This window comes from Primulina tabacum, chromosome 15 (genome assembly GCF_025594145.1).
Source record: "Primulina tabacum isolate GXHZ01 chromosome 15, ASM2559414v2, whole genome shotgun sequence".
NCBI classification, from domain to species: Eukaryota; Viridiplantae; Streptophyta; class Magnoliopsida; order Lamiales; family Gesneriaceae; genus Primulina; species Primulina tabacum.
In genome coordinates, this window is record NC_134564.1 from 29,448,150 (window position 1) to 29,468,189 (window position 20,040).

The 20,040-nt window shown below is 33.8% G+C and overlaps 2 protein-coding genes and 1 long non-coding RNA gene across 14 annotated transcripts; 1 reads left to right on the plus strand and 2 right to left on the minus strand.

Moving 5' to 3' along the window:
- Nucleotides 1-752: 752 nt before the first annotated feature.
- Nucleotides 753-9,509, minus strand: LOC142527981 (uncharacterized). 12 transcript variants are annotated; one of them, XR_012815574.1, is made up of 5 exons: nucleotides 9,202-9,505; nucleotides 7,486-7,599; nucleotides 7,344-7,393; nucleotides 2,171-2,256; nucleotides 753-1,536 (listed from the first exon to the last, which is right to left on the minus strand). XR_012815574.1 is itself a non-coding variant. In XM_075633007.1 (5 exons), exons 2-5 carry the CDS (start codon nucleotides 7,518-7,520, stop codon nucleotides 1,331-1,333), a joined length of 225 nt encoding a protein of 74 aa, XP_075489122.1. In that variant the 5' UTR covers nucleotides 7,521-7,599; nucleotides 9,202-9,505; the 3' UTR covers nucleotides 753-1,330. The 12 variants fall into 12 exon arrangements, 7 of the variants coding, with proteins under 7 accessions (XP_075489122.1, XP_075489120.1, XP_075489119.1 ...); XR_012815573.1 differs by having other exon boundaries at nucleotides 753-1,600; XR_012815572.1 differs by lacking the exons at nucleotides 7,344-7,393; nucleotides 9,202-9,505 and adding an exon at nucleotides 8,931-9,171 and having other exon boundaries at nucleotides 753-1,364; nucleotides 1,467-1,600.
- Nucleotides 9,510-10,393: 884 nt separating this feature from the next.
- LOC142527980 (uncharacterized) lies at nucleotides 10,394-14,262 on the minus strand. The gene is given in 4 exon segments (XM_075632999.1): nucleotides 10,394-10,609; nucleotides 10,611-10,921; nucleotides 11,351-11,621; nucleotides 11,623-14,262. Coding segments are annotated over 4 exon segments (2,985 nt in total). The 5' UTR covers nucleotides 13,927-14,262; the 3' UTR covers nucleotides 10,394-10,510.
- Nucleotides 14,263-15,075: 813 nt separating this feature from the next.
- On the plus strand, nucleotides 15,076-16,410 carry LOC142527983 (uncharacterized). Its single transcript, XR_012815577.1, has 2 exons — nucleotides 15,076-15,202; nucleotides 16,185-16,410. It is a non-coding gene; the product is annotated as an uncharacterized LOC142527983 (long non-coding RNA).
- The last annotated feature ends 3,630 nt before the right edge of the window (nucleotides 16,411-20,040 follow it).

The window sequence follows — 20,040 nt, forward strand, 5'->3', positions numbered from 1 at the left end:
ACTCCTTCAAATTCTCCAGGAGAACCTTTTTATTTTCTCTAAGCCAACCCCTGCATTCAAAATTTATGATATAAAACAAATAACAGCAAAAATTGGCTTAAAATTTAAGTTCAAAATCAAAATACTCTTGAAGGAAACCAAGCAAGATAATGTTTATAGATTGCATGAAAAAAATAATACATGATTACAATTAAGACGGAAAAAACCACGACATTTTGTTCTCTAGGAACTTTAAGCACTTCCCATGCTCATTCAAAACTTGAACCCGTGCTTTTCAAGCAACACAGAAACATATGCTAATTCCTAAGCAGATTCATTAGATTTGGACTTGAAGTAAGCCTTTAATATAAACTGGGAAGAAGGGGAACTTGAATATTACGCACCTTAAGCTACTCCAAACATGTCTGAGCGTAACATATCTCAGATACACATGTACAACAGACATTATTCACATGTGATATGCATAAGTAACATGACTTCATGCTCATAAAAATTTCATATAAGGCATGCAATAGAATAAAGAATATTTGTGTATCATTAGGAAGTTTCATATATTGTCATATTATTAAATCAGTGAGTTAACGTAACTTTGTAAATTATTTAACAAACAAGCATCACTCTTTACAGATGCAAAAATTAAACATAACATACTGGAGAGCGGAAGAATTGTAATGGATTTGACAAATTCACAGTTCCTAAACAATTGATTCTTGAAGGAGTTATTATTGACAACCCTTTACAACACATGAGACTGGTAATTTTAAGAGCTTTGCAAATAATATAGCAATTGGGTATACGAGTATCATAAAATTCGGAACATAATAATACAAGTGGGACCACCTTTGAAAACCAAAATTGTGGTGGTGTAAAAATAACACAATAAAACTGTAGAAAATTGAACTGAATGATGCAGGACACAACAAGAAACAATACCAGAGAACCAGTCGTCGAAGGCAATCAGAAACAAAAAAGGCCGTAAAAAAACACGAAAAGGGCAAAAGAATCCATCAAATATCAAAAACCGCGTAAGCGTAGAGGTTTCTCTTTGATCAGCCACATCAAGGAATATGAAATGCATAGAAAATTGCCTACAGTCCAAAGCTTAGGTATAGGAAGATTGTCACTTCTTCAAAATGTGGTCATACAATTCACGAGCACTTCTTCCCTCCTTATAAAAAGCGTTCTTTGCTTTTGTCATTGTTGATTCGTATATTATGATTCTTTCATCAATCATCTTCTCTGCGAACCTCCTTAAATCTGCAAGCCTTCCCATATTACATAAACCAAGAAGCACTATGTTGGCACTATCATCACGTGGTAAATGTTATTCTTAACCATATACTTCCACATCTCGATTGCCATCTCTGGATCATCACCATCAAATAATATTTTGATGCCAGCAGTAAAGAATTGTGTCCCGAAAAAATGCTTACAAGATAGTATAGAACCAGGAAAACAGAGAGGACCTCATTTTATCTGCTTCAACCCTTTTTAGGCTGGGCATTGCTGGGAAAAAGCTCTTGCATGCTTCCATGGCTATGTCAATATGAAGTAATATATAGAAATAAAACATGTTTAAACACCATAATCATGACGTGTCCTACATAAAATAGAATATTCAATTTAGACATTCTGAAAAATAAACAGAAAAGAAAACAATAAAGTTTCAAAAAGTAAATAACACGGAAGAAATCAATGAGTGTAAAGGTAAATTCTTTTAACTCCCATTTGTCAATATTAGTAATATAGTGTGGCTCAACAAAGCTTAGTTCACTTCAGCAATAACCAGAGTCCAATATGACCGGCATACTTAAGAAAGAATAATTTAGCAGAAATTTTTATATGGCATAATTTTTCTATATCAGGATAGCCTTATTGTTATACGTCATCCGATTAATTCGCAACATGTATATATGTTATTCCAAAGACTAAAGTAATCGAATCCCACATTGAAACTTAAAAAACATACACAAATACGTGAGAAACAAATAACATCATTTATGTAGGAAGCTATTCCAAGGATGTAGGACAATTCAAATAGTGAGCTTTATTTTATTTGCTCAATTTTTTGTTCGAAAATGAATTTTGATTCTCTTCGACGCCAACTGGAAATTGTTTTGAAAAATTGTGAAAAACAGAACGAAAGATAAAATCTTCAAGTTCGACGTACTTAAGCTTTGTCCTTTCACCCAAATTTGTTGCAATGCAGTCTCTTTTACTTCCACTCTTTCCCCTTGACTGTGGCCGTCTCCTGGTCTGCAAATTCAGATTTTTTAGTAAATATATCAATTTCATACATGCAATATCAAAATTATTCTGACAAATAAGTTAATGAAATTATGAACCTTGACGAAGAACTTCTTTGTATACAACATTTTTTGTTCTTGCATCATCAATATTTGTAATTGAATTTGGCTTTATCAAGACTTTTGTAGCGGACATTGAAGTGTCTCTAGATAATGCAACGTATAATTGGCCATGTGAAAACACAGGTTGTGGTAGGTATATACCAACAATTAGTATAGTTTGACCTTGTGCCTTATTAATTGTCATTGCAAAGCACAAACGAATCGGAAACTGTTTTCTTCTTAATTGGAAAGGATATCCCTCATTCTCAGCAGGAGACAGAGGTATTCTTGGAATAAAAACATGTTTTCCAGCATGATGTCCAACAGTTATTTCTGCATGGATGACATTGTCTTCAAATTCCTTACAAACCATTCGGGTTCCATTACACAGGCCTTCAGATGGATCTAAATTTCTCAATAGCATAACTTTACAGTTTTTTTTTCAAAACCAAACGATGAGGAGGCATTCCATTTGGAGTCAAGGTATTTAAAAATTCTTGGGGATAAAAATTATGAGTATCGTCAACAGCTTCATCAAAGCTTGCATACGTTTTACCTTCACCTGGGAAAAATTGAATAATTTTCTCATTCAACTTGTCAACATATTCATTTTTCGAAGTAAGTATTGCTCGACTTGTCATATATGCTGTTGATTCAGCATTTTCTTTTAGATTTGGGAATATGTGATTTATTAGCATTTCTTCAGAAGACTCCTCATCATTTTTGCTATACTTGATAATCATTTCATCGGGAATTTTGATATTGCCTTCACTATCGGTAGGTTCAATCCCACTGCCTACTTGTAGCAAAAAATCGCTAAAAACAGGGTCAGATTTTGATCTCATATTTTCTGTTAGAGTCATATGTTGCATTTGTTTATACAAATAAGATTTTACTAAACTTGCATTAATTGTTTCTTGAATTGTGGCTTTTGGAACTACCGGCAAAACTTGCATGAAATCTCCTCCAAGAACAACCACCTTTCCACCAAATGGTTTTTGGATTCCCGTTATATCTTGTAAACTTCTAGCAACAGTTTCAATTGCTATCCGCTTTGCCATTGGTGCTTCATCCCATATAATTAATCGTGTTACACGTAACAGTTCTGCAAGTCCACTTTGTTTTGATATTGTACAATAGCTTTCTTCATGCAAATCAATTGGGATTTTAAATCGGGAATGAGCTATTCGACCACCAGGTAATATCGAAGCTGCAACTCCCGAAGTTGCTGTAGCAAGGGCAATCATATTTCTTTGCCTAACATTTGCTAGCAAAGCACGATATAAATATGTTTTCCCAGTTCCACTAGGTCCATTGACAAAAAAAGGCCACTTCCAATGGAATCTAAGCACTCAAGAATTGTTGAGAATGCTTTTCGTTGCCCTGCATTTAATTTGGATTGAGCTAACAAATCGTCAGGTGATATTTCGATAGACATTTCCTCACGAGCTTCTGTACAAACATTATCATTGTACTCATCTATTTCAATAGTTATTCTTGGCAAATCAAAAACATGAATACTTTTTCCCATACTTTCCAAAATAAAATTCAAGTTTTGCGATGTCTTTGATACCAAAAATTCCTCGTTGCCATCATTTTCTTTCCTAAAATCTTCGGACATCGCGTCAAAGTAAGTGTCCCATAATTTTCTGACATCGGATGGCTCACAATATACTAATATTGTTGCAAAAAGTCTTCTCAAAGCATATGGCATTTGGAAGCTCATAGCCTCATTCAAACACTCAAAGTTGCTCTGATCTGATTCAAGCAACCCCTTTCTCTGTGCTGCTTCTTTGAATGTGAAACAAATCTTTCCATTAACCGTTAACAAATAGTTAAAAGAAGTAGGTCCTCTTACATGATTGAGCAATAATCTTAAATAATACCTTTCTCCTTCTGTAGGATTTGCACCATTTATACGTCCAATAACCTTTACTTTTTTTCTTTCATACCAACACTTGTTTCTTTTGTCCCATACATAATGTTCTGGGAATTCGGCATACAAATAAGATCTTGCTTTAGAATTTATTGAGCACATATGAAAAAATTCAGTTAGCATCGTCTTTGAGGTCAATTCGTGTTGAATGACATTTTCCAAATTTTGATTCCTCCAAAATGTGATGCATTGTTTGTTAGGCAAGTGTAATGCCAAACTTATTACAGCCGGGGATATCTCGTTTAAATCAAATTCAAATATTCTCCACAGTGCTTCTTGTGCTGAGACCCACCTTGCATCTTGAAAGTTCTTAATCTCATCCACAACAGTATCACTATTGCTGGAGGCAATATGCACAACAACTTTATCATGTCCTTTATATATATATTTGTAAAGATATTTGACAACCGTCAATCCAGAGCATACTTCGACATTAACATGACAATCATACCTTAACAGAAGGTAAGAATTGTGAGGAACAACCCATTGATTGTTTAGCTTTGCCTTTCGTATATCAACTATTTGCCCATCATTTCTTCTTCTATAAATTGGATAACCATCTTTTCCTTGTCTTGTACTTTGACAAAACTGGCGTGGATAGTTGCTTTTACAACGCCCAGCAATCATACAAGTATTCTTTTTATTTAAATCCCCACAAGAACCATGCATCATATGCTTCACAACAAAATTATGAAGGTTGGGATTTTTGTCTTTGTTTGGTAATTCTGCTGATACATAGTAATCAAAATTTTCAGGACCATTGATTTTAGAATCTTGCCTCAAAATAATCAACATATGCATATGAGGGAACCCCCTCTTCTGAAATTCCACCACATAAACAAAAGCAGCAACCACTCCGAATATTGACTTGGTAATTATTTGATTTTTTAAATCTTGTAACTTAGCTCGAAATACCCTGGTAGTTAAATCAGGTCGATCCTGAGGTTGTTGACCTTCTTTCAAATTATCTGTTATCTCTTTCCATTCTGGATTACAAGTCATTGTAATGAAAAGATCAGGTTTTCCAAACTTTCTTACTAATGCCATTGCATCAAGATATCTACGACGCATATCCCTTGGTCCTCCGATAAACGATGCTGGAAGAACTATTCTTCTTCCAATTCATTTCCTTTTGTTTCTCCATTTATAATGCTGTCAACGATACCTTGATAAAGTTCTGACCTCATTTCCGCTTGGTTCCTTCTAAAGTAATCCAATCTAGTTGTTTCAAGCTTAATATACATATCAACTGCATATTGTTGCAACAATCTTCCAGCATATAAAAGCATCGATGGCATGTTATCTCTTATTTGGAATTTGTAACAATAGTACTCTCGGCAAGAAACCATCTTTTGCTTGTCTTTGTTGATTACTATGATAATATATTAAAAAGTGAAAAAGTACACATTCAGAATATGATATTTTTCACAATTTACAAATAAATATTATATATAATACAAATAAAACCATGCATTATATTACAAAAATTAGAGAAATATTATATAGTGAATTGGTAAAAGTTCTAACAATGTATTAAATTAAATAAAACAAATTAGATAAATACAAAAAGCATAAAAACACCAAAACATCATTGATACATGTATAATCTTAATGTGGTTGCAACTAAAATACATAAGATGCATATTAAATAAGTGGTAGTGAAATCTTTTGAAAAATTCAAAGTCTTGACATGTGGATTCAATTATTTCATCTATCATGGAAGTTAAATATTTGTAAAAGTGATGAAATCTAATACTTTAAATATATATAGATTGAAAAGAAAAAAGACAGAAACACGTACCATGTTGTTCATCTTGAAGGATATTTTCGATAGAAGAAAAGTTAGATTGGACGGAAATATTATCTTGAATTTGATTATTAGCTTCCATGGACTTGTATTTGGGAATATTTTGATGCCAATCATTCTCTCCATTCGGAAAAAGAAGCGGATATTGTAAAGGATCATAACAACCAAAATAATATTTAATTCTATGACTCTGACCATTGCATCCATGAATTACGATGTCTCTATCATATGGTATATTAGCATTATTGCCTTCTATCCAAATGGCAGCAACTTGATCAGCTGTAGGTGTATTGTAACATCGTTGATCCACAACAGCATTTTTACAAATATGTAGCCTAATTTCCTCAAGAGACGACCAATCATTTATTCTGCGTAATAATTGAGCGTAAGGTTTTCTCTTGAGAACCTCCATTAATAGTCTCATTGTCTCTTCATCGATATTAGCATTGCCCATCACATTCATTCTATTATTTAACTCATTACTTGTATCCCAAAAATACAATTGAAAATGAGATGGACCAGCCTCACCGGGCGACATAGGTGGAAGAGTGGAATATTTGGCCTAATGCTCGAAACGTGTAAATTCCATGATTTAAAGAAGCAAGTTCTTTGTCAATTTTAACTCCAAAAGAAGTAAAAGAGAAGAGACTATTATAAACTCTAATTTTTTTCCGAAAATCAACAGCTTTGTGAGATTGATTTCCAGTGAACAGATCTATCAATTCAGACGGCATCACAGTGTTTGCCAACTTAATTTTACCATTGTCACAACAAAATGTTGGAGATTCAAATTCAAACTTTCTCGCTTCACAGTAGCGACATATATTCATAGGTTTCAATTCGTGCAGATCAACAAGTGATTGACCTAAAAAAATATAAAAATATGATAAATATAAAACAAATATGCAGTTTCCCGATACTATATAAAAGTGTATGGAATTAAACTTGATTTTACCTTCATAAATCAAAGCTTTCAGTAACAAAATTGTATTTTCCTTATTTAATTTTGTAGATGTGCTGGATTCACATTCGTTTAATCTTTTTTTTCCTTCTAGAATTAACAACATTATTAATGTAATGACGTTTTTTTATCTATTGACAAATTTGAATATTTGTTTTCGAAAGTGCAACACCTATTAAATGTCAATAAATCTGCAATTTAAAAAAAAATCAAACAAATTGTTAGGAATCAAATTCGGATATATATTATTTAAATTAAATACTACAAATTTGAAAATTTCATTTGATGTACCTTGGTTAGTATGATTTTCAACTGATGGATTGGTTGCTTCAAAGAACTTACTGTTTAGCAACACAATTAGTTACAACTTTTTAGTTCAATATATTATCAAAGATGCAAATGACATTAAATAAATATAGCTTTTTATCAATACCTCTTCGAATATGAGGAAGAAGCTTTTCTGCCCATAATAAATAGAAATTTTGTAAATTCTACAAACAGGGGCTAAAATTTCTGTTGATACCTCGAATCGACGCAACGATTGTACCTACATCCAAAGATATAACAAATATCAATTATTAGTACCAAAATCAATAGATATCATAGAAAGATTATGACGAGATTTTTCCGAATATGTATTTATTTCTAAGTTTTGACGACGTAAGACGACAATAATACTAAATTTATTATAATTAAAATTTAATTATTCAAGACAATTTAATTTGTTTACATAATTAATTAATTTTTTTAAAATATACGTTTAGTTAACAATAATTTTCAATATTAATAAATAATCAACTCTAATATAAATAAGACAATTATTTATTATCTTTCGTAAATTAAATCACTAAAGGCCACCATTTTCACCCTCAAAACTCAGCTCATCTTCTTAATTTTATGGTACAACTTCATTGAACAATACAATGTAATGATTTTTTTAATTATCTATATATACATATTTTGATAATAATATAATTTATACATTAATTTTAAGCTCATCTCAACTTCAAATCATGAATTCATCTTTGTGAGATCGGGTTGATACAATTTTATTTTCTCGATACATATACATCTCCGATCGAAACTCCTATCTTTTATGGCATATGGAGAGTAATTCACCGAAAGATCGATGAGGTTGACTAACAGGCCGTAAGAGTTACTGTACTTGACCTCATTTCCTTTCCACCTAAAATGCACACTATTTTAAGTATGTTAACATAGATGCAAAGTTACTGTAGTCGTCCCCCATCACTGAAAGAGCCAGAAATTCCAAAACTTGACTCGAAAATAGATCAAATCTGTGATCTTCGATTTTCATCGCGCTGAGATTCCATATGCATTTTGGTATAGCTCCGGAAACCTTGTTTGATGAGAGGTCTAAGATTTGAAGTTCAGTTAAGCCACATAAGCTTAAAGGTATGCTGCCAGTGAACTCATTGGAGCGTGGGCTTAGAACAGTAATCATTCTAAAGCTACATCCTACCCAAGTTGGAATATTGCCTGTTAGCCTATTTTGCCCGAGATCTATAATCTGCAAGCTTGTGCAATTACTCAAAGCTTTTGGGATGATTCCTGATAAACTATTATTCCTTAACACCAACCATTTTCGGTACTAAATCTTTAGGTGCTGCTCACAAGTTACTTCTTCACCCAAATGAAATCACCTTTAAAATTTTACATCCTCCACCGCTTCTATTTGTGGAGAAATTTTAGAAGGTTTATTGTTTACAAGGACATAAAAATAGAATTCTATGACAAATAGAGCAAATCATTATCATTACATATAATCGTACGGCCCAAACTAACATTACTAAGCAAGAAAACAAGAATCACCGGATCGGAGAAAGGAAGTAACATGTTAAGGGAGCAAAGCCATACCACTGAAAAGCACAAGAAACTCATACGTGCTCCATTGTGGTTAACTTCACAAAGTTTTGAAACAAAATACTGCACAACATTCCTAACCCCAAATTGTATGATTTTTTTCCTCCTCCACAGAAAAACAGAGAGAGACAAATTCAACAATCGGTCTTTCGATGAATTTTTGCACAGAAACAGGGGGACTAACAGCAAGAAAATTGAAATAACCCCCTCTAACAATTGGTACCACAAGTCGAACTAAATTATTGATAGTTAAAAAATCACTCACCGGCAGCCTATGAAACTCGAGCTAGGACAAGATTTCGAACTCCAAATGCCTTGAAAATTTAAGTCCGAGCAACGGCGGAGGCCCGGTGCGGTGGATGACGGCGGAAGAACGATCGGAAGGAAAAAGATCGTCGACTACGTTGCGAAATACCCCTCAATATCGGTATCGATAGAAAGATTATGACGAGATATTTTCGAATATGTATTTTTTCTAAATTTTGACGACTTACAGCGCGAGAACTGGTGGAAAGCGGCAAAGGATTTAGAATCTGTGTGAGAGGAAATTTCAACCGGGGAGGAAACTTTTATTGAGAGAGATTGAAGATAATAACTAAGAGAGAGAAATGTTTTTTCAAAATTACAAAAATTCTTTATTTCAATAAAAAAAAACAATTTTCAACAAATATGTAGATTTTTGTAGAAAAAAATATTTTTCATTTTATCTATAACCAAATAAAAAAATATAATAATAATAATCAAAATATTTTGACATTTTTTAAGTAAAAATATGTTAACTTCAAGTATAATAATAAAAATCAAAATATTTTGATATTTCAATCAAAGTTGATCGATTTTTATTTTCAACAAACATGTGAATTGCCGTCGAAAAAAATATGTTCACTTTATCTATAACTAAAGAAAAATATATATAATAATAAAAATGAAAGTATTCATAGAAAAAAATATGTTCTCAAACCTGACCTTTATCCAACAAACATGTAGTTTGTCAATTTTGAACTTATAATAATAATTGATTTTTGTTTGTCAATTTTGACCTTATCATAATAATTGATTTTACTAAAACATCCTTACTAAATTATCAATTGTGTACAAAACAAGGACAAAATTGACAATACACAATGAAAAACTTTGACCCTGGTTCACACTTTTATAATATAATAATAATATATTATCATAATAATTGATTTTACTAAAACATCCATACTAAATTATCAATTGTGTACAAAACAAGGACAAAGTTGACAATACACAATGAAAAACTTTGACCCTGGTTCACACTTTTATAATAATAATAATAATATAATATAATATATATATATTAATATATATATATATATATATGTATAGAGTATAGATAAGAATCCAAAAAGACATATCCATTATATATTATTATTATTATCAATAAAATTTATATCTATAGTAATTTTTTACTAAAATAAAATAATCTCGCATTTTATATTCTACTATTTAATTGTATATTCATATTTGATCAAATAAAAAGCAAAACAAAATAAAAATCATCCACACAAGTATATATCCTCTAAAAAAAAGGCTTAGTTCCAAGAACTTTACACAAGAAGATCATGTGGAATTTTCTCATCAGGATTCTTCTTCTGCTGTAACTGATACCCACTTCCCGATGCAGAAGATTGAAGGTCAGGCGAATCGGCGGGGGAATTCAGACAGCATCTGCACTACCTCCCTCATGGTGGGCCGCTCGACGCTGTTTTCTTGGGTACATAGCATTGCGACGAAGAACAAGTGCATGGCTTCATCCTTGGGGACGACGGTCAGCCGAGGGTCGATGATTCGAGTGACTTCTTCTCTGCAGAAATTCGTCGAACACTTTATCCACTGTACAATGTCCACTCCTTCGCCGAACTCTCCAACCGGCCGCCGCCCGGTGACGAGTTCGAGGAGGACTACTCCATAGCTGTAGACGTCGCTCTTCTCGTCAACTCTCAACGTGTAAGCGTATTCTGCAAGATTATCCACAAACAAGTGATACGGAAAGGTATTTTCCTCAGATCTAAACTTGATTCTCCGAAAGGAAAAGCATTGTTTCCAGATTACTACTTGAAGAGCGGAGCAGAGACCGAGTTTCTCAATCGAAAATTGAAGTTTGGCTCTCTGTGTTCTTAAGAATATATTAACCGTTATGCTTTAGATTTTTCCTCGTCAATGTTTCTATGTTGCGAGTTAACATTACAAGAATGTGATGACACAAATCATGTATTTACGAGTGACATTGACCAATATAGATGAAACGAGTTAAGAGTCCTCATACTTTAAGTTTGAGAGTTAAATAGCTACCAACAGATAACACACTTCATCCAAGTAGCAAACTTGCGGTGGTGGAACCGAACGTTTTTTAGCATAAAGTGAACAAGGTAACAAAGCAAATGTACCTGGAGCAATGTAACCATAAGATCCTGCAATTGCTGACATGCACTGAGAGACACCTCCATCCACCAAGTATCTGGCCAAACCAAAATCCGCAACATGTGCTTCAAATCTTGAATTTAATAATATGTTGTTTGACTTGACATCTCTGTGCAGGATCAAAGGCGAGCAATCATGGTGAAGATAGCACAGCCCTTTGGCAGAATCCAGTGCAATATTGTACCTCAAGTTCCAGTTCAAGAGTCCACCCTTTTTCCCGTGCAATGCCTCCCCTAAGGCTGCCATTTCTCATGTATTCATACACAAGAAGATTTGTATCCTTGTTGGAACAAAATGCCAGGAGTTTTACTATGTTTCTGTGCCTGATGTTGCCTAGTGTTTGAATCTCAGCTTTGAAGCCATGATCATGGCTGTTAATGCTGTTTAATCCTAGCAGTTTCTTGACAGCGATTTCAACTCCATTAGGCATTTTGGCGTGGTAAACGATCCCGGCTCCTCCTCTGCCTATCACATTCCCATCTTTGACGCACTCCAGGATGTCAGAAACTGTGAAATCAAGCTTTTGGAAGGCGGTCATTTTCCAAGAATTTGAGCCACTTCTCTTGAATGTTTTGGCCTTGATGATAACTGCTATGGCAAAGACTAAAGAGCACATTAACAGGCCAAGGGCAAAGATTAGTTTAAAGGAATTGCTTGATCTTCTAGGTGGACTAGTTATTGTTGCAAAGCTGCAGGGGTTGTTCAATAAGGATCCACACAGTTCAGGGTTCCCCATGAATGCCGAAGCATTGAAGACTAAAAATTGCCCTGATTCGGGTAGTTTTCCAGAGAGATTGTTGAATGAGAAGTCCGCTGTTGTAAGGCTTTTCATCGAGCCAATGGATTGGGGCACGGCTTCATTCAAGTGGTTTCTTGACAGGTTCAAGTAATTCAAGATTCGAATATAGCAAATTTCTTCTGGGATTGCGCCAGATAAATTGTTGTTGCTCAAATCTAAATAATTGAGATGGAGACAGTTGCCTATTTCATGTGGGATTTTGCCAGCAAGTGAATTTCCACTAAGATCAACTCGTACTACTTGGTGGAGTTCACCAACTGAAGGAGGGATTGGACCAGAAAAATTGTTTCCACTTAGCAAAAGTATCTGTAAGGAAGGAAATTTTGAAAGGGATAATGGCAAAATTCCTGAAATCTGATTGTTTGATAGGTTTATCTGGCCCAATTTAGTTTGGTTTGTCGAACTGTTACTACTCTCAGACAAGAATCCAGACAACATATTGCTCTGCAATTCAAGAAAATTTAGTTCAGGCAAGTAAATAAAGCCACTTGGTATGCTTCCATTCAAGTAGTTATACCCCAACCTCACCCTAACCAGACTTGTGCACATGCCCAATTCCTCTGGTATTGAGCCAAAGAGGTAATTTTTTTGAAGTATTAGAATTCGAAGCTGTTTTGAGGAACACAAGTCTTTAGGGATTGTACCAGTGATCTTGTTTGAAGACAAGTCCAGGTCCTGCAGCCTCTGATTTTGGCCAAGGTTCGTTGGGATAACGCCTGTGAAATTGTTCATCCAGATCGCAAGAGTTTCTAACTCCGGATAATCAGCAACAAATCCTGGTATTGAGCCGTGCAATCTATTCATGAACAGATTGAGAAGCTTGATTTGCTTGAGGTTGATAAGATCGTATGGGATTTCTCCTGTGAATGCGTTGACAGAAAGATCAAGATTTACAAGTCTTGTCAAGTTACCTAATTGCTTTGGGATCGGCCCCGATAGTAGATTTACATGCAGAAAGATAGTGTCCAGCGACTTTAAATTCCCCACCTCTGAAGGGATTGAACCATGTAATTGACAACTTGAAAGATCCATGTGAACTAGATTCACCAACTTCCCGAATTCCTTTGGAATTCCACCGTCATAAATGTTGTAATATCCCAAGTAGATCTCCCTCAAATTAGTAAGATTTCCCAGTTCCCTTGGAATTTTCCCTTGAAGATCATTTCCTGCCAATGACAAATACTCCAGTTCAATTAAATTCCCGTAACTTACAGGGATTTCACCTTGGAAATAGTTTCCTCCTAATTCCAAGTGCTTGAGACTCTTCAAACTCAATACTCCTTCTGGAAGATAAGCAGAGAAATTGTTGTTATATGCATCAATCACTTGTAAATTGGCAAGGCTAGAAAAATTCCAATCCAAAGACCCACTAAACTGATTATTGGATATGTTGAGAAAAGAAAGGCTGCTCATTTTTTCTATCTTGATTTCACCTGTGAAGTTGTTTCCATCAATTGACAGCTCTACCAGCTTGTCAAGACTTGAAATTTCAGGGGAAACAGAGCCATACAGACCAAGGTTCGATATATCAAGAGATATTACTCTATCATCGAGGCATGTGATTCCACTCCAAGAACAAACCAAGGTGGGATTAGAAGAATTCCAAGTGCTTATAGCCAAATTGGAGAACTGAAATCCTTGTTTCAGTGCGATTAAAGCCTGAAAATCGGAAACAATAGATGAAGAAACAGAACTGTCCACGAGGGAGAAAAATGTGAGTGTGCAGAAGATAAAAAGCACCATATTTTCTTGGAAATATTTCACGGGAAACAAGTTTTGAAGGGCATGAAGAATAAGCAAAGGATTATAAGAGGCGGGCAGATGATAGATTTCCTATAAAAGGAAAAGAGGATAAAGAGCATACGAAGAACTTCATGTATGCATTTTGAAAAATCAATCATCTTTTAGAAAAGCCTCTCCAACTTCAAGGAAGAAGCTAAGTTACCCCTTTTCTCCCTCTAGCTTTCTCTTTTTCTTTCAGACCAGAATTGATGAATGAGAATATAAGATCAAATTTGTTGAAGAACCTTATCATTAGTTTAAGCAAAAGAAGAAAGACGAAGTAGGGGGAAACAAATAAGAACGTTTGATAGATAGCATAAATTTAAAGTTAAAATATTGAGAGAAAACAAAAAAGTAAAGTCGATTCACCACCCCACCCTTTATTTCTTGCTCCCTCCCTCTTTATTTGAATGTCCAAATCACCCTTCTACTTTACTCAAAGTGATGGCCTTTATTTTGAGTGCCAGATGATGAAATTGCACTTTCAGCAAATCAAGAATGGTGAGTTGGCTTTCACATATCTGATTAACGATAACCATGGATTCTGATTTTTCATGGAATTGTAAATTATATTAAAGTTGTGAAGTGGAAATTTTTAATCAATTCTTGCCACTATATGGCCAAGTATTTCATGCAGTATCATTGATCCAAAGATTGAAAATGACAACAGAAGTTCTACAGTTTGGAATTGTAGTTGTCCATGTTGTTGTATTATATATATTTTTAATGAGTAAAAACAAAAGAAATTTTGGACCGTTTTCTGTATTGGATCGAATATATTTGCAGAATCTGCATGGCTTGCACTTTGTGCCCCTACTGGGAGCAGTGTACAATCCTTATAATTAACTTCTTTGGCATAAAATTTGTCCCTTTAGCTATTTCTAGTCTAGTTTACAAGTTGATATTCAAGCACTTCTCAATGTTTAATTCCTGATCATATCGAGGTTGCTGATTTATTCAGATAAATGTGATCATCAACACTTAATTCTATGTAAGCCTTTTCTATTAAACTGTCAAACACTTTCCCCACAGTTTCGAGTTTCTGAACAAAATTTTTCGCTCGTGGTTGAGTCCTGAGATGAGATGTGGGTCGAGTCGGAGGTGAGCTGGCAGGACCACAAAATCAAAACATGGAGTTGGACTGATGCGAAATCTAGCATGAAACTTTTGCTGGTTTAGCTTGCAATGCCCGCTGCTAGAAGGAGTTGGTGTCATGTGCCTGCAAAAACAGTGGAATGTAAGTAAAGTGAAAGGTGGTAATTATTAATATATCATTACTTTGTTTTTTGAAGAATGATCAATATATAATATTCATGTTGCATTGAAGAAGCAAATGTGGTAGCTTTATTCCTTCTCCCTGCCTTTGTCCTACAAAAATTGGGCCCAATTCACAGCATATTAGTGTATATTTGAAAGTATGGTCTAAAGATATTTGCTTTAGATCTTCCACTTCAAAAAGAGAGATAAATATGTGATCCTTCTTTCTTTTTACATTGAAAAGAGTGCTCTTGTATTGCACTAAATAAAAAGAAGCTCCTTAAAAGTGGAAAAAATGGACGCCCTTCATGCATGGGAAAATGTGATCTTGGACTACGAATGAGAGCTTCCGGCATATAAAAACACCCATATAACATGTCACTACAAAAAAAATGCAGCAATTTGCGACAGAATTAGAGAAAACATCTCTAAATCCGTCGATAATTCGAATTTATCGACGGTTTGAATAAAACCGTTAAATTACCATGATTTTCTGAAATCGTGGTAAACTGGCGACAATTTTTATAAAATAGTGACGCTTTTACTTCAAGTATCGTTAGTAGTGATGATATGAAAGAGTCGTCGCACAATTTACCAATGGTTCTTTATTAATCGTCGCAATTACAAGAGATTGATAGAATTATAGACTTTTCGATGGTTCAAGTATAATTTCATGGCTTTCGTCTTTAATTTTTGTTTCCATGGTAAATTCAAATTTTGATTTTTTAGACAGAATTTTGTGAAGGATTTCTTGAAATATCGCTATTTAGCAACAATTTTCCATCTGCGACATTTTTATTAAAAAATCGTCGAAATTCGTATATAAAACCCTCTCCCCTCATTTTTTTTTTCACCTGTTTTTGCCAGTTTTGAGAGATATAGACGAGTTTTTGCTTTTTGTTCTTTTCAAATCTCATGCATTTTGATTATATTCTAACATGTGTTTTTTCCTATTCTTGCAGATCTGATGGTCGTTTCAATTTTACTCCACATTTGAACAAATGTTCAATTTTACATATACATACATATATATTATCAAATGTATTTATATAGATAATTAGCTAGCTATATTATATTTTTTTTATGTTTCTAGATATAATATCTGTTAATTATTATATGCATATAATTAGCTACTAATTGGGATGTTGTATGTTAGATCTAACTAATATAACTAGATGTTGCATAATATTTTTTCATGGTGTCATTAATGTATTTTTGAAATATTTCAATTCAATTATAAATTTATTATTTTAAACTATTTTATTTTAAAAAAAATTAATTAATTTAGCATTTTATTAAATTGTCACTATTTAGGGATGATTTAATTAAAAATCGTCATCAAATTAGCAACGATGTTAACTAAAACGTCGCAAAATAACGATAGTTTAATAAATTTCGTCACTAAATTAACGATGATTTTTAATTAAATCATCGCACAATAGATTAATGTAAACCGGTTTGGTGACATTTTGTTTCAGAATGTCGTCGCTAATTGCGACGGTTTCTACCATGAATTTCGTCGCTAACTTATCGACAGTTATATAAAGCCGTCTCAATAACTCAACGACGCTGGATTTAGTGACGGAATACAAAACTGTCGCTAAACCCAAAACTCTTTTTGTCGTGTGTAATGCAAGATAAAATAATATGCGCGTCCTCGTGACGAGTAGTCGATTCAGCGATCGAATTCGAGGGAGTCTCAAATGAGTTTGAGACCTGCAAAATTAACATATTGAAGCTCAACAAGCAAAATGTTGAGCTCTAGCCAAGGTTGATTTTAATTAAAATTATGGAGTTAATATGGTTTAAAAACTCTCATGGGCAGGGTGGGGTACTTGATTCACAGAAACAAGGGGGTACCCTTCTGAGATGTCTTTGTTTTGTAATCAATGGGCTTTGAAGGGTCATTTTCATGTGTCCTATTAAATAGTGAATTTCTTGTATTGTAATTCGTAGACTATTACTTTATATAGAATAGTATTAAAAGAAGAGTTTTACTATTAGTAATAGCTTTAATTTCTAGTACGACACTAACTTTTCGATATTTGATTAATATCACTGTGAAAATTATAGATTTGAATTAATTAGGACAGTGTGTGTAACTAGACACAGTGTCGATCCTAACAATATTTGGGCATGAGTCTAACTTTTAAAAAGAGGCATCTGAATCATAATGTGTGTTCATGTTTTTTTTAGTTCCATAACAATTTTTCAAATTAAATCAATACGTTAAAGACAATATAAAAAACTAAATGAATAAAAATATCAAACATGTCCAAAATGATCATTAAAAAACAACTCGTCTAACAGTTTTAGAGCTAAAAATACTAATCAAGTCTGTATAATCAAGTTGTTCAGTAATTTCTTTCTCAATCGATAACATAGCCAATTCATTCAATCTTTCTTGTGACTTGGTTGATCAGAGAAAAGTTTTGATGAGCTTTAACTTTGAGAAACGTCGCTCTGCACTTGCTACTGTGATCGAGACAGTCAACAAGATTGTACAAGCAATATGAGCATTTGAGATTCTAAATGCAATCATTGTTCATATGAGTCTCACATAAAAAGACGCTGATGATCAAGCGCAAATAATCTTTAGCCACATTAATAGCTTGAATGAATCTCCCACTTTTTACACAACTAAATAACTAGGAAAGGATATCTTACTCACCAACCAAATTCAACATCAAATATACATATCAGTTATAGGCAATCACCACACATTCTTGATACGCCCCACATACACATTTTCAACCTTTAACTTTTGAATTTTGATCTTAGCTGGACCTGATATGGTGAACGAATGGACTGATTCCATGTGGCCTTTAGGGTTTTCAATATTTCATCTCGTTATACTTTTTATATATTGATATTTGAAATTTTGAATACATATTTTAAGAAATATTTGGGTTTTTTCTATGCACTCTCAAGCAAAGTTTTATAGCAGGAGATTTCATGATTTGGAAATTTCCTCGTGTATATATTACAAAAGCAAAAACAAAATGAAAGTCTAAAGTCTTGAATCTCCGCCTCAGAAAGAGTGAATAAATCATTAATTCGAAGGTAATATATTATTGATTCTCTTTTTCTAATTTGTTCCGATTTTTATACTTGTCCTTAATCCGTCATGCTTCCCGCCATTACTCTACCCCGATAAGAAAACTAGACTGGTTTGGTAAATCATACCAACAACTTATTGCCAACTAGATTAATTCATTCACTCCTGACTTTGATTTCGAAGAGAATCGATAATTTCTTAAAATTTTACGAGTGATTTTTTTAATAATAAAATTCATGTTTCGGCCGCACTAATTCTTCACAAACTAGATTTTTCCTTTCGCTTCCATAGATGCACATGTGGGGGCTATCTAGTATTATATATAATAATTTTTTAAAAAATTTTTGGGCCCCAAAAAAGAGATGGGCCTGAGTCATTGGACTCATTTGATCCCAAATAAGCACGGCCCTGACTAGACAGTAGAAGTTTGACAAAAACTTGTGTGAGACGATCTCACGGGTCGTATTTGTGAGACGAATCTTTTATTTGGGTGATCCATGAAAAAATATTACTTTTTATTTTTAAGAGTATTACTTTTTATTGTGAATATCAGTAGGGTTGACTCGTCTCACTGATAAAGATATGTGAGATCATATCACAAGAGACCTACTCTAAAAACTTAAACTTAAACGTGTGGGTTAATACTCATTTTCGTCCCTCTTCTTTGCGGCCGTTTTTCTCAAAATGGTTAATGTTTTTTGTTGATCCTCGAATTTGTCCCTCAACTTTCTAAAATATACTCAATTTCGTCTCTGGCATCATGTATCCTAGTGGACTCCATCTCCCCCTAATTGATTGATGATTCTCGAGAACCTCATTCTCCCCAAAAAATTAGAACCCACCCTGATTACTCCATTGGCGACGAGTGAAGGGCCGATAGCTGGGTGGTCGAACAACGACAAAATCGACGACACCGCTTCTAACACCGTAAGCCTCCTTGACTAACTTGTTTCCCTCTGATTCCCTTCTCTAGAACATCATTCGCTTCAACTAAATTTCCAAATTTTGTAGCAATTTCAGATTCCATTGTCACCGAAAGTTACTTCCGACTTTGGCTTACATCTTATAATTTTTTTGTGTAGTCATAAAAATATTATCACTCGTTTCCATTAACAACATTCCTTCCTCTTGAGCACACATGATCATTAATTCATTTATTGACCACTTATCTTTATTGTGTTGTATGAAATTTTGAAAGATTCATATTGTTGTAAAAGAGTGCATAAAATGTAGTGCACAGAAAAAGTTTCAGACATTTCCATTTCAAGTGTCCTTAGTCGAGCTACTATGTCACGCATTTTCATGATGTGCTCTCGCACACTTCTCACACTGGTGAGCTTTAATGAAGAGAATTTCATAATTATGGTGCTGACAAGTACCTTATCTGAAGACTAAAATTGTTCAATAATAGCCTTCAGTAATTATTTGACATTATTATGCTGATCCGCAGAACCACACATACCAGCAGAGATTTTGGTCTTTATGAATATTACGCAGAGTCGATTATATAGCTCAACATCATCTGGAATGTTGTTTTCAGTAATAGCATATGGTTCGTCTTTTCTTATAGCATAATCAATATCCATCCACCATAATTGAATAAAAATTCTTTCTTTCCATATTTTATTATTATCTCTCTTATGTTCGGGAACGTCACATTTCATATCAGAAAAACTTGCAGGTTGTATAACTGCATAAAAATATAATATGCTTATTATTTTTAAAATTTTGAGGTAATATCATGTTTTACCGATGTAAAA